The 12074-nt window shown below is 41.7% G+C and overlaps 2 protein-coding genes across 19 annotated transcripts in view; one reads left to right on the top strand and one right to left on the bottom strand.

Moving 5' to 3' along the window:
• The window catches only part of Samd3 (sterile alpha motif domain containing 3), a 43301-nt gene extending 35495 nt beyond the window's left edge, over positions 1–7806 (top strand). For 5 of the 8 annotated variants that reach the window (XM_006512743.3, XM_006512742.3, XM_030245093.1 and 2 more), the window contains 3 exons: positions 4980–5151; positions 6296–6378; positions 6585–7806. In XM_006512743.3, the coding sequence (XP_006512806.1) occupies positions 4980–5151; positions 6296–6378; positions 6585–6863 (534 nt within the window). In that variant the 3' untranslated portion in view covers positions 6864–7806. The remainder of the gene's footprint in view (positions 1–4979; positions 5152–6295; positions 6379–6584) is intronic. The other 3 variants (NM_001115154.1, XM_006512746.4, XM_006512745.3) reach the window with 3 other exon arrangements.
• A 1544-nt stretch (positions 7807–9350) lies between these two features.
• The window catches only part of L3mbtl3 (L3MBTL3 histone methyl-lysine binding protein), a 101576-nt gene continuing 98852 nt past the window's right edge, over positions 9351–12074 (bottom strand). For 7 of the 11 annotated variants that reach the window (XM_030245082.1, XM_006512735.4, XM_006512732.4 and 4 more), the window contains one exon: positions 9351–11153. In XM_030245082.1, coding sequence (XP_030100942.1) covers positions 11010–11153 — 144 coding nt within the window. In that variant the 3' untranslated portion in view covers positions 9351–11009. The remainder of the gene's footprint in view (positions 11154–12074) is intronic. The other 4 variants (NM_172787.3, NM_001347467.2, NM_001359254.1 and 1 more) reach the window with 1 other exon arrangement.

Raw genomic sequence — 12074 nt, forward strand, 5'->3', positions numbered from 1 at the left:
CTCCCTCTTCTCAGATGACCAGGTTTGGATCAAATTGTGAAAAATCAGCCATGGCATAAAGTGATCTTACGGCCCTGCTGTTCTGTACCTTCTCAGAGTTGATGTGCTCAGGATGTAGGTGCTGAGAAAGAGAACTGGCACTCAGGGAAGGGGCCCAGCAATGCACCCTGACCCTTCATTACCTCACAAACATCCGTGTTACCTCCTTTAAAATTCTTTTAACAGAAAGTTTAATTTTTTTTAAATCACTTATTGACTGCCTAAAATTTCAACTAGGATTCTATCTCTGGGATTTATGGATATAACAAAAGACAAATGAGGCCAAGATTTAGGAGGGAGGAGGTAAAAATTAAATACCTCAAGTTTCTTGAAACCTTCTGAGGTGCTACAATATTTTCCTTTCTGAGAAGCAGCGTTAACAATTGTCTCTTAGTTAAGTTAAAGTGGGTGCTGTGGTAGGAACCTGTTGTCCCAGCCTACCAAAGATGAGGCAGGAGAAGCTCTGAAGCCAAGGAGTTACGATTGATCAGCAGACAAAGGAAAATGTTTTAAGCTGTGGAGAAAGGGCTCTTTCATCACTGATGTCATTCACTGGGCGTTTGGTGTCCATTAGTGTCTGCATTGAGGATAGTAGTGAGCCTTACTACTGCAGAGTGAGAAGCACAGAAAGAGAGAGGTGAGAGAAAGCCTGTGCACTAGGCTAAAGTGCATCAGTAGAGTGGATTCTATCTATATAGAGAGGTACAGAAGCAGTTACGGATATTTATGTTTCACTGCTTGGTCAGTCACTTAAATGACAAATGGATTCAGTGGCTAAGAAACACACTATCACACACACACACACAATATACATATATATATATATATATATATATATATATATATATATATATTGTGTGTGTGTGTATATATATTTACATATATATATGTATATATATTTACATACATATACACACACATATATATACATTATATATGTGTATATATTATGTATATATATAATGTTTATGATAAGCCTAAAATATTGGGAAATACCATAATTAAGGAAATGTTCACTGACTATTGAGCTATGTCAACAGGACAGTCCTCTACCGACAAAATCTAGAAAACATAAAAATATAAAATTACATAAATATTTTTGAGAATCGTATTTGTACCCTTTTGAGACAAATAGGAATTTATTAGTATGCTGTGTTACAAATAAGTAAATGTAGACAGAGAGTAGAGGAAACTCTACCCTATGGTAAGTAGAGTGCCAACTGATACCTTTAGAATATTCAGATAAGCCAAATGCCACTTGGCAGTGAAGACAGTGACATTTGCATCAACAGGTATTCAATCTTGTTGATAAACTTATGTGAGCTAGCCAGGTGTGCTGGTACTGTAATCCCTCCAAAGAGGGAGGCAGGAGGGGGCGGGAGGGGGGCAGGAGGGAGGCAGGAGGGAGGCAGGAGGGGGGCAGGAGGGAGGCAGGTTGGATTACAGACTGAGTTCCAAATCATTCTGGGAGGTATAGCCTCCCTAGCAAACCCTTCAGTCAAAAATCCATATGACAGTTATTCTCAGTATATCTGCTCATCAAATACAACATAGTTCAGACATGGAGAAATGGAAAGAGCTGGTAGACTCCAGCTTAACCAACTGAGAAAAGTTATTATCTTTGATGGAAGTGGTCACCCACGCCTTTAATCCCAGCACTCAGCAGGCAGAAGCAGGTGGTTCTCTGTAAATTCAAGGCCAGCCTGGTTTACAGACCTAGTTCTGGGACACCCAGAGCTACACAAAGGAACAAAGAAAACTTGTATCCACAAAACCAAAAAGCAAAAAAAAAAAAAAAAAAAAAAAACCAGAAAAGAAAGAAAGGGAGGAAGGGAGGAAGGAAGTGTTGCAACCCCCAAATTACTGATACTAGAGAGATTTCAGTGTTGTGTTCAGTTTGCCTCTCTGTTCCCTGCCCCCCTGCCAGAAGCTCTTCCATCCTCCCTCCAACCTGAGGCAAGCACCATATGCAGACAGCTGGTTTCTCTTGCAGCAAGCCCAGGGCTCCCTCTCCCCCCCTGGCTGCTCCCCTAGCATTAGAATGGCACTACCTATAGAACTCCCCCTTAATGAGGACATCCTGAGGAGACCGCTCCAGATGTCCTCCCTGCCTTTGCATCTCCAAAACCAGTACTCCTGATAAGCAGCAGAACTCTCCAGGTGCCTGTCCTTGAGACCCTAGAGAAATAACAAGCTGAAGGGAGACTAGGGTCTCTTGTTTAGATCATGGAGAAAAGGTAATCAGAGGTCAAGTCACAGACGGTTACGACTGGCTATAAAATTAGTCCCTGAACAGACACCCATCTAAACTTCCCTTCCTGCTTCAGTACCATTCTACCAAATCATTACAGCCCTCTACTCCCCTTTTCTGTAGGGATTCCTACAGATACTCTGTATAAACCCAGTGTTTTCTGGACTCAGGCACTACCTGCAAGCATTCATGGGGTGAGTGTGAGGCAGTTGATCCAAGTTTGAACTTGAAACAATAAAATACTCTTTTGCGAGTTGCAGTGGACTTCGCAATTCTTGGGCTCATCTGGGTTTCCCGTGGACTCAGGGCACAACAGAAAGAAGGAAAGAAGGAAGGAAGAAAGGAAGAAAAAGATAGTATCTTTAACACAGGGACAAATGCCCATTTAGTGTTCCTGATTCTTACCTCAAATGCAGAAGCTCTGGGGACTATCACACAGAGAGGAAGGGATACATACTGATGAACCACTTTTCAAAAATGCCCAAGAAGCCTTGTTCTAGGCAAGAGACACAATTTGAGACATGGTATTTGCATCTCTCTAGCAACCCTGGATCTAGGAAAAAAAAAAAAATATGAAACTCCTGGCAAGTCTGAGCAAGGCAGAAAGTTAGATTTCCCAGTTGTAAGTGTCTTTGTACTTAGAAAGATTAAGAGCAAAGGAGCATCCTGTCTGCAGGTTATTGTTAGTAGGTCTTCATTAAGGGCATCCACAAGTTCTATTTACTTAAATTTGAATATCAAATTGAAATTATATCACAATAAAGAGAAACAATGGGCCCTGGGCCCGGGGAAGAAGCTAACTTGATCTTCCTCACGTTTAATTTCCCTGCCTGTGTAGTGAGCAAACCTTTCCTAATACCCAGCCCAGCTCAGATCTCTGCTTCCAGCCACCTGACCAGAGCACTGCGCCGTGATGAGGATGTGAGTCTCAGCTTCAAATGCCTTAGCTTTCAGACCTCAATCAATTTATGGTTTAACCCAGATCTCTAAGGCCCCATGAGGCCCCATGGTCAACATTAAATAGTACAGTCTTAGGGACAACAGTGACTAAATTAATTCACATTGGTGTAGATAACTAGGAGGTCTGATAGCCTCATTCTGTCAATGAAGGAGAAAGAACAGTAGGGGTGGAATTCTCTGAGGGGCCAAATTTAGGAAATTCTAGAAAAGATAGGCAAAAGTGGTTTTGAGTTCAAGAGACTTCTATTGGGTTTGCTTTACCTTGGAGGCCCCGTCTTCTTCACATACATTTTGTTAAACTCATCTAACAGTCTCTAAAACACGCCCTTAGGGCCCTAAGATTGGGTATTTTTCAAGAGTTGTTTCTGAAAAGCCAGTAGTGTTCCAGTTTTGCCTTTTGTTGGACACTGCTGAAACATAGCCACCATAGCTTGGTTTCTGTTGTTGTGATAACACAGATCAGAAGCAACTTGGAAAGAGTTTGCTTGGCTTACAGGTTCCATAGTCCATGGTCAGGAGAAGCCAAGTCAGGAAACCCAGAACAAGAACCTGGAGCAGGAACCTGGAGGCAGGAACTGAAGCAGAAACTTTGGAGGAATACTATTTACTAGCTTGCTCCCCTGGCCTTTCTTACACTGTCCAGGCAGGGGCCCTCCAATGTAGGTTAGCAATTCCAAAGATGTCCACAGCCACCCCCACAGGCCAGTCTAGTAGAGGCCATTTCTCAGTCAAGATCCTCTCTTCTCTTCTCTTCTCTTCTCTTCTCTTCTCTTCTCTTCTCTTCTCTTCTCTTCTCTTCTCTTCTCTTCTCTTCTCTTCTCTCCTCTCCTCTCCTCTCCTCTCCTCTCCTCTCCTCTCCTCCCCTCCCCTCCCCTCCTCTTCTCTTCTTTTCTTTTTTCTTGAGATAGGGTTTCTCTGTATAGTCCTGGCTGTCCTGGAACTCACTTTGTCAACCGTGCTGGCCTCGAACTCAGAAATTCACCTGCCTCTGCCTCCCAAGTGCTGGGATTAAAGGCGTGCGCCACCACCGCCCGACGAGATCCTCTCTTTTCTGTTCTATCTAGATTTATGGCAGGTTGAGAAAAACAAACCATAACGACAACAATGTGGTTTATATAAAGAAATGAGCCAAGAATTTGATGATGTAACCCAAACAGCCAGTATCCACGTGTATAGACGTTTTGTGATTTTCATTTTGTGGAACTTATATCCAAAGTTTTAATTTGTAATTTGCTTTATTTTCCATCCTAGTATTGAAGAACAGCCAATTCTATAAAATAGAACAAACGTATCCCTAAGTTTTTCCTCCTCCTCCTCCTCCTCCTTTTCCACTTCCTCTTCCTCCTTCTCCTCTTTTTCTTCTGTTCTGAGATGGGGTTTTTCTGTGTAGCCTTATCTGTGCTGAAATTTACTCTATAAACCAGGCTGACCTCAAACTCAGGAGATCTACCTGACTCAGCCTCCTCAGTGCTGGGATTAAAGGCCTCTGCCACCACTGCCCAGCTCCAAAATTTTAATTTTGTATCCATTATTTGTTTGGCTGTTACTTCAGACTCTGCTCTTTTCCTCTCTTGTCCTGCGTCCACTGCTGAGCTACTAATAACTCGGGGATAGATCATGTCATTCATGGAAGCTTAGGATGATGCTAACCAGCTATCCACCCCCCTGATATTGAAAAGATAATAACCTTTTCTTGTGACCTGGAATATCTATTTCTCTCTTCCACCAGATGTTCAGAGAAGTTCAAATTCTTACAAAAACAGATATTTATAAGAAAACAAGGCATATCCTGGAATCCTACTCGGAAAATATACTGACTGCCTTTTCAGTGCTGGACAATCCAATCAATACTGCCCTGCAAGAGAAGATGAAACACTACACTGACGAAGGGGTGCTGAAGTGTTAGTAAACCCCAGGGGTGGGGGGCCGGGATTGGGAGCAGATTCTCAGCTATTTCCGCCATTTCCAGCATTTCCGCAACTCCAGACAGAAGTGCTTAATTACACTAAGTGCAATTCAATGAAGACAGAAAAAAAAAATCAAATGAGGGGAGAAAAAGCCTAGGCTAAAAAAGTACACTCATTATTATAAAGTTATTTTATGGGCACTGGTCCCTTTCACTTTTACAATACACATCACAAAGCTGACCACCATTAAGATCTGGCAGATGGGCATAGCACAGAACTCTTAACTGTGCTGGCCACGGCCTAGTAGATCACCTGAAGTTTTGAAGAGTTCATTAGAAAATCTTGTTTAAAAATGGCTTTGACAGTCAGGAGATGACCAGATTAAATATTTTGCTGTGCAAGCATGAGGATTGGACTTCTGGATCTCAGAACCCATGTCAAAGCCGGGCAGGTATGGTGGGCACCTGTAATCCCAGCACCTGGGAGGCAGAGACAGGATCCCGAGGCAAGTTGGCTAACTGGACTAGCTGATGTGCAAGCTCCAGGTGCAGCAGCTGACCCCACCTCAATAAATAAAATGGAGCGCAATGGAGGAAGATGCTTGATGTTAACTTTGGGTCTCCACACACCCACACACATGTGCTCACACATGCAAACATGCATACATATATGTACATAGGCCACACATATACATGCAAAAAAAATGATTGTAAAATACTGTGACGGTTTGTGTATGCTCAGCTCAGGAAGTGGAGTAGGGGCTATCAGACCCATTTCCTAGCTGCCTAGAAGTCAGTCTTTTCTTAAGAGACCGGCAGATGAAGATGTAGGACTCAGCTCTGCTTCCATCATGCCTACCTGGATGCTGCCATGCTCCTGCCTTGATGATACTGAACTGACCTGTAAGCCAGCTCTAATGAAATGTTGTCCTTATAAGAATTGCCTTGGTCATGGTGTCTGTTCACAGTAGTAAAACCCTAAGACAAATATTCATCCAAGAAGACTGGCTATCACATCACAGTGGAAGGTGATGATAATCTAATAAAAAGCAAGCCCAACATTTTAAGAGTAGCTTTTTGTAGTTTTCCAAAGGCACCCCACCCATCATTTTAAACCTTGGGCATGCTTGCTTTGACAGACATGAAGATGACTGCCACGTGTTTACTCCTTCCACATGTTTTTGGGGATGAGCCCAGCCTTTTTGTCGTTGTGAATGGGAAGGTAGGCAGTATGTTTATGGCCATTCATTTTATACCTTCATATGGTTCCTTACAAGGTGAGTGAGTGGCCTATTTCAGTAGTTTTATTGTATGATTAGGCTACACTGTAACTAGCTCACTTAGTGTAATATTGTTCGACATTCAGGCATGCTTAATCATTTAGCTCTTTTACATATGAGCAGTAGTAACAGCTTTCCTCTTTTTCAGGTGCACGTGTCCACGCCTGTGTTGGAAGTTAAAAACCCTTTCCACATCAATGGCTGTGAGTTTTCTCTGTATTTGAACAAAGAGAAGCTCACAAAGGTGGATGACTGTGTCACAGCTCTGGCTGCTTTGGTGTCTGCTTTCCGTGTGTTTGGGATCGAGTGTCCAAGAAGACTGTCCCAAACCTTCAACTTCCTAGAGACATTGATCTTTGACATGCAGAGTCCCCAGTTTCCCTCTTTGAAAGAAAAGGAAATCAGATCTCAACCTCCAATCACTTAAGAACAACTGCATGAACTCTCTAGGGTGACAGAAGCTTCATCAACAATTGCAGATTCATCTTAGAATATCTATTGCCTTGGAGGTAGGGGTTAGAAAAGTCATGTTGTCTCCAGCATCAATGTATTTTTGAAGCCTCTCTCTTTAACTTAGATATTTAAGTTCTTTGTGAAGTTCCGTAATAAAATGCTACTTAAAGGTTCTCAATTTGATTTGAGTTCTGTAGTCAAGGTTTCATTTTCAACAGTGTCAGTTTTACCTGGCATAAAAGACATTATGAGGTAAAATCCTCCCAGTTAGGGTCTGACCCTAAACTTAACTCAGTGTGACTGCTTGAAAGACCATGAGTTGAACAGCCGCCTCTTTAGTTTCTTTGGTTAGAGCATTGGTTGGAAACATCTTGAACTTGAGTATTTTAAAGAGATATATAGTCCTCAATTTCCTTATCCCAGACACACTGTTTGGTTTGATGTGTTTTGGTTTTCTTCAATCAATATTGAAAAAATCAATAGTGAGAGAGCAGCTGCAATCTTGGGATATCCTCCTTGTAGGCCATCTTGTTGGCACAAGGTTCTTTCCATAGAGACTCAGCCCGTGCTCCAGGGTCACACTGAAATTTGTTTGTTCATTCATGAAATGGTGAGACAGTACTACTTCTGGAATAACAGGACCTAGGCACTATCTGTTTTCTGAGGACTTTCACAAGAAAAAGAAACTGTAAAATAGTAGCATGACTTGATATTATCATCAAAATATCATGTTATTTCCTAATTCTGAATGATAGGGGTGGAGTTGGGGTGTGTGTGTGGGGTCATTCTGCATATTGTAGAGATTTTAATGTGTTAATACTTGTGACACAATCAGATAAGCCTCATTTATTTCATCAAATGGACTTTTTAAAATATTTATTTTCCTTTTTACTATAATAAAGTAACCCCTTTACAAACTTTTTACTACTCAAATGACTCCCCACAATCCCTTGTTTAAAAAGTCCACAGTCTGCCTTAAATTTGGATTTACCAGTTCCTGAAGTAGTTTCCTTATAGGGTCTACAATCTCTGTGGAAGACTGAGTGTCCCCGTTGTCACTCAGGCTGAGCAGGGTGACAGGGTGGGGTTCTGGGCCAGCTGGGCTTTCAACCTACAAAGGAGAATGTCAACATGGTAGGATCATGCCTATCTCAAGGTTCATATCTCGGAGCCTGGTGTGGTACTGCAACCTGGGAAATACTCTGTTTTGCTTGACATGAATACACTGTCATCCCTGAGATGAGTCCACTGAATGGAGAAGGCCATGCTGTCTATGGTAAACATGAGCCTGCACACAGGATTCCTTTGCCTTACACAGAATAGCTCATGGTCACTGTGCATCCCGCACACACATTCCTTCCTTTTGTCTCCTCCTAATCCTGCTCCAGGAGTCCCTTGCCATCAGCCCTCCCCTATTTTCTCCTTTAACACAAAGACCATGTCCCAGTGTTGGGACAGTGGAAAAGATCACCTGCTTGAGGTACAATGAATGCCATGCCACCCCAGAATGGTCAATGACTTCCCTTTCCTTCCAGAAGAGCACATTGTTTAGAAGGGAAATTTCAAAATCTCCTTCATTACAGCATTCACTTTAAATAAGAAAGGTAAACATTCTCACTGTAGATGGGAATCACATGAGCTAAAAATGTGACTTTTGAGGGTTTTTAAAAAATGTTTATCCTACCAAGTACACTGACAAAAATATTCAAATTTAGAGTCATTAGATTGCTACATTGTCCTCCAGCCACATACACCTTCTTTGTGGTTTGTGTACTTGTTCATGTTTGTATATATATATATATATATATGCACACCAGGGATCCATTTCCAGTATCACTGTGTCTTCCTGTATGACTACTCTCTCCACCAATTCCCTTAAAACAAACAAACAAACAAGAAACCAAACCACCAAGTATGAGTGTTTGCCTGCATGTATGCCTGTGCACCATGCACGTGCCTAAGGCATGTGGAGGCCAGAAGAGGGGATTGCATCTCCTTGAACCAGTCACTGGTAGCTGTGGGCTGCCATGTAGGTGCTGAAAATTGAGCAAGTACTTTTAACCAGTGAGCTATTTCTCTAGCCTCACTATCTTAATGTCTTTTGAGGCATGGCTTCTCACTAAACTTGAAGCTCATGATGCCGTGAGGATCCCTGGCCAATGAACCTCACTGGGGTAACAGGTACACTTGGTTCTTCTATGGGTGCTAGAGCTACAAACTCAGAGCCTCATGCTATTGTGACAGGCACTTTAGCAATTGAGGCATCTCCCCAGTCCTACAGTATCTTTAACATGTTATTTATTTGTTGTTGCTTTGTAGGCAAGCAGATCAAACCTTGCCAGGTAGGTATTCTAATACTAAAATATAACCAAGCCTTACATAACTTTTGTTAGATATGATTTTGTTCCTGTTTTTTTAACCTCTCCTATTTAATAACCTCCTTAAAAATCATACATATATAAAAAGAATCTGCAATTAAGATTTTATTTCATTCATATCACATGTAACAAGTGCAAGTTAATGTACAAATACTGACCACAACAAAGAAGGGGGAGTAACAATAAAAAGCTTACTTAGCAGATTCATGCAGAGAAATGAAGAAAGAGGACATTGCAGATGTCACGGACCCTGTTTACCTTGAATCATGACAAATGCAAAGGACTCCAACTATGGCACATCAAAGGAAGTCCTACATCAGAAAAACATTAAAGAGTTCATGGAAAGAGGTGGGACTTTCCCCCAGAGTTCTGACAGCATGCTACTAAACTTTATATTTTTAAATCAGTCCTTGAGTAAATGTCTAATTGTGGAATTAGAAAGTACATCCAAAGACTGACAAAATATTTTACCTTCCCCTTAGGAGGACACGCTTACAAACAAAACACTGCCAGCTATGAGTTTATAAATAACCATGGGCTCTCATTTAAAGTGCATTCAGATGCTTAGAAATCAAGGCAAAATATTTCATAGGAAAAGGACTCTTTCATCATCGGAGGTTCCCGAGTAATGGCTTTGGGAACCACTTTCTCAATCTGTGAGCGTGGCAAATTCTGCGGCTGCTGGTTACGAGGGTCACAGCAGGCCTGTGCAGTCAGGTGCTCACTCTGCTTCTCAGCTCACTCTGAGGAAATCCTCTGGGCCTAGAGGACCTGTGGCACGGATGGGAGCTCTTGGAGGATTAGTGTTTCCAGCAACAAGTGAGTCCTCTTCGGTACAGCACCAGCAACTTCCACGTCATTTACAGAGATGCACACAAGAACTTCACAGATCAAATTCCTCGTCAACATCCCTTGGGATGTGTAACTGCACAATCCTCTAATGCCAACTGCTGGAAACACATGGGCACCACGATGTACAAAATTGATTCTGTCCCGATACGCTACTTCCTTCAAATCTAAGTAGGTTTATATAGTTTATTCTTCAACTCCACTCTTTTATATACATTTTTTTTTGGTAATAATAATAGTAAAGATGCTGGTGAAAAGTACTTTAACAATTCATGATGCGTGCAAAAGTAAAAATGTGGATTCAAAGAAAGGTCGTATTTACAATTCTTCAGTCCCAACAGAGGATGACACACAGTTAGGCAATATCGTGACTCACAACATTACACTTGGCTAATGCTGCAATTCCAAATATGGCACAGGGCGAACATGACTGACACCAGTCCGAGGCTTAACCCAGCCAGGTTCAAAGGATTTGGTTTAGGTTGATATTCAGTTATATAAAAAGGTTTCTGAAAGTATTGAAAAAAAGAAGGTGTACATGAAAGAGACTCCGACAATGTTTACAAAATGCCAAAAGTTCTGATTGTGCCCCATCCATAAATAAAGAAGCCTCCTTCCCCCACCCTCCTCCCACATCCAAAAAAGGTAAGTTTACAAAGGTAAGTTTAGCTCAGTGAGCGGAACCAAAAGGTGACTGTTGTTGGACAGTTGCTGGTAAGAAGCTCAGGCATTTCCTAAGAATGCATATGCAGCTGGACGGACAGATGGAGCCCTGGAGTGCTGCTCCGGTGAATTCTGAAGACTTCTCACTTGGGAGCTAGAGCTGTCCTTGTGCTTTGAAGGAACATAATGAGCTATAAAGCAGAAGCCAATGGTGCCAGAATTCACCGTCTTCACAGTTCATTGTGGGAATTCTTCTCCGCAGCTTTGAACATCAGAATAGAGTTGAAAATTTTGAGAGCTGGGCCCAGCTTAATGCTCATGATTTTAACAATGTCTGTTTGGGTCATGAGTAAAAATGCTTCTCCATCAATTTGCTGAAATAAAGGGGGGAAAAAACAGAGGAGTGTGGATTAACCAGAGGGAGTATTGTGAGACTATTCCAAGCTTTATGCTGTATTATCAGCTGAATTCTATACAGCAATACTAACACAGCATACACAGGAGCTCTTAAACACAACATCCCCGATCCATGGGTCTTTCTTACCTAAAACCACACATCCAGCATTGTAAAGCTCAGTTATCTGAAACTGCAGTCCACAGAAGAAGGGAAAGTGGTCACATTTTCTTATAACTTAAAATTGTGTGTGTGTGTGTGTGTGTGTGTGTGTGTGTGTGTGTGAGAGAGAGAGAGAGAGAGAGAGAGAGAGAGAGAGAGAGAGGCCAGAGTTCAGTTACACATGTCAACCTCTCTAGCTTTCCACCTTATTCTCTGAGACAGTGTATCTTACTGAACCTGGAGCTTGCCGTTCCAGCTCAACTCTCTAGCCAGAAAGTTACAGCGATCCCACACCTATTTCTCAGTGCTGGTTTTACAGTTATGCACTGCCACGCTTGAATTTCTATGGGAGTTGTGGGGACCCAAAGGTCATAATATTTACTCTGCAAACACTTCATGAACCAAACCACCTTCCTATCCCCAAACCTTCTTGTGTTCTCCTCAATTAGGTACTGAGTCATTCATATATATATATATATATATATATATATATATATATATATATATAGTTTGTTTTGTTTGTTTGATTTAAGTTACAGAAGATTACAATGTTTTTGGACACAAAATAATTTGGGCAAAGAACTAGTTACACATGAATACCTAACAAATTTAGCACTCCACCATGAAGGAAAGCAGTGAGAAAGAAAGGCATGACCATAATCAGCCTTCATAGACAGAAGAGAAACCAGGAGCATGACTGGAGGAACATGAGGCCAGTTTTAAATGACAGTGGTTATCA

The sequence above is a fragment of the Mus musculus genome, chromosome 10 (genome assembly GCF_000001635.26).
Source record: "Mus musculus strain C57BL/6J chromosome 10, GRCm38.p6 C57BL/6J".
Lineage (NCBI taxonomy): Eukaryota > Metazoa > Chordata > Mammalia > Rodentia > Muridae > Mus > Mus musculus.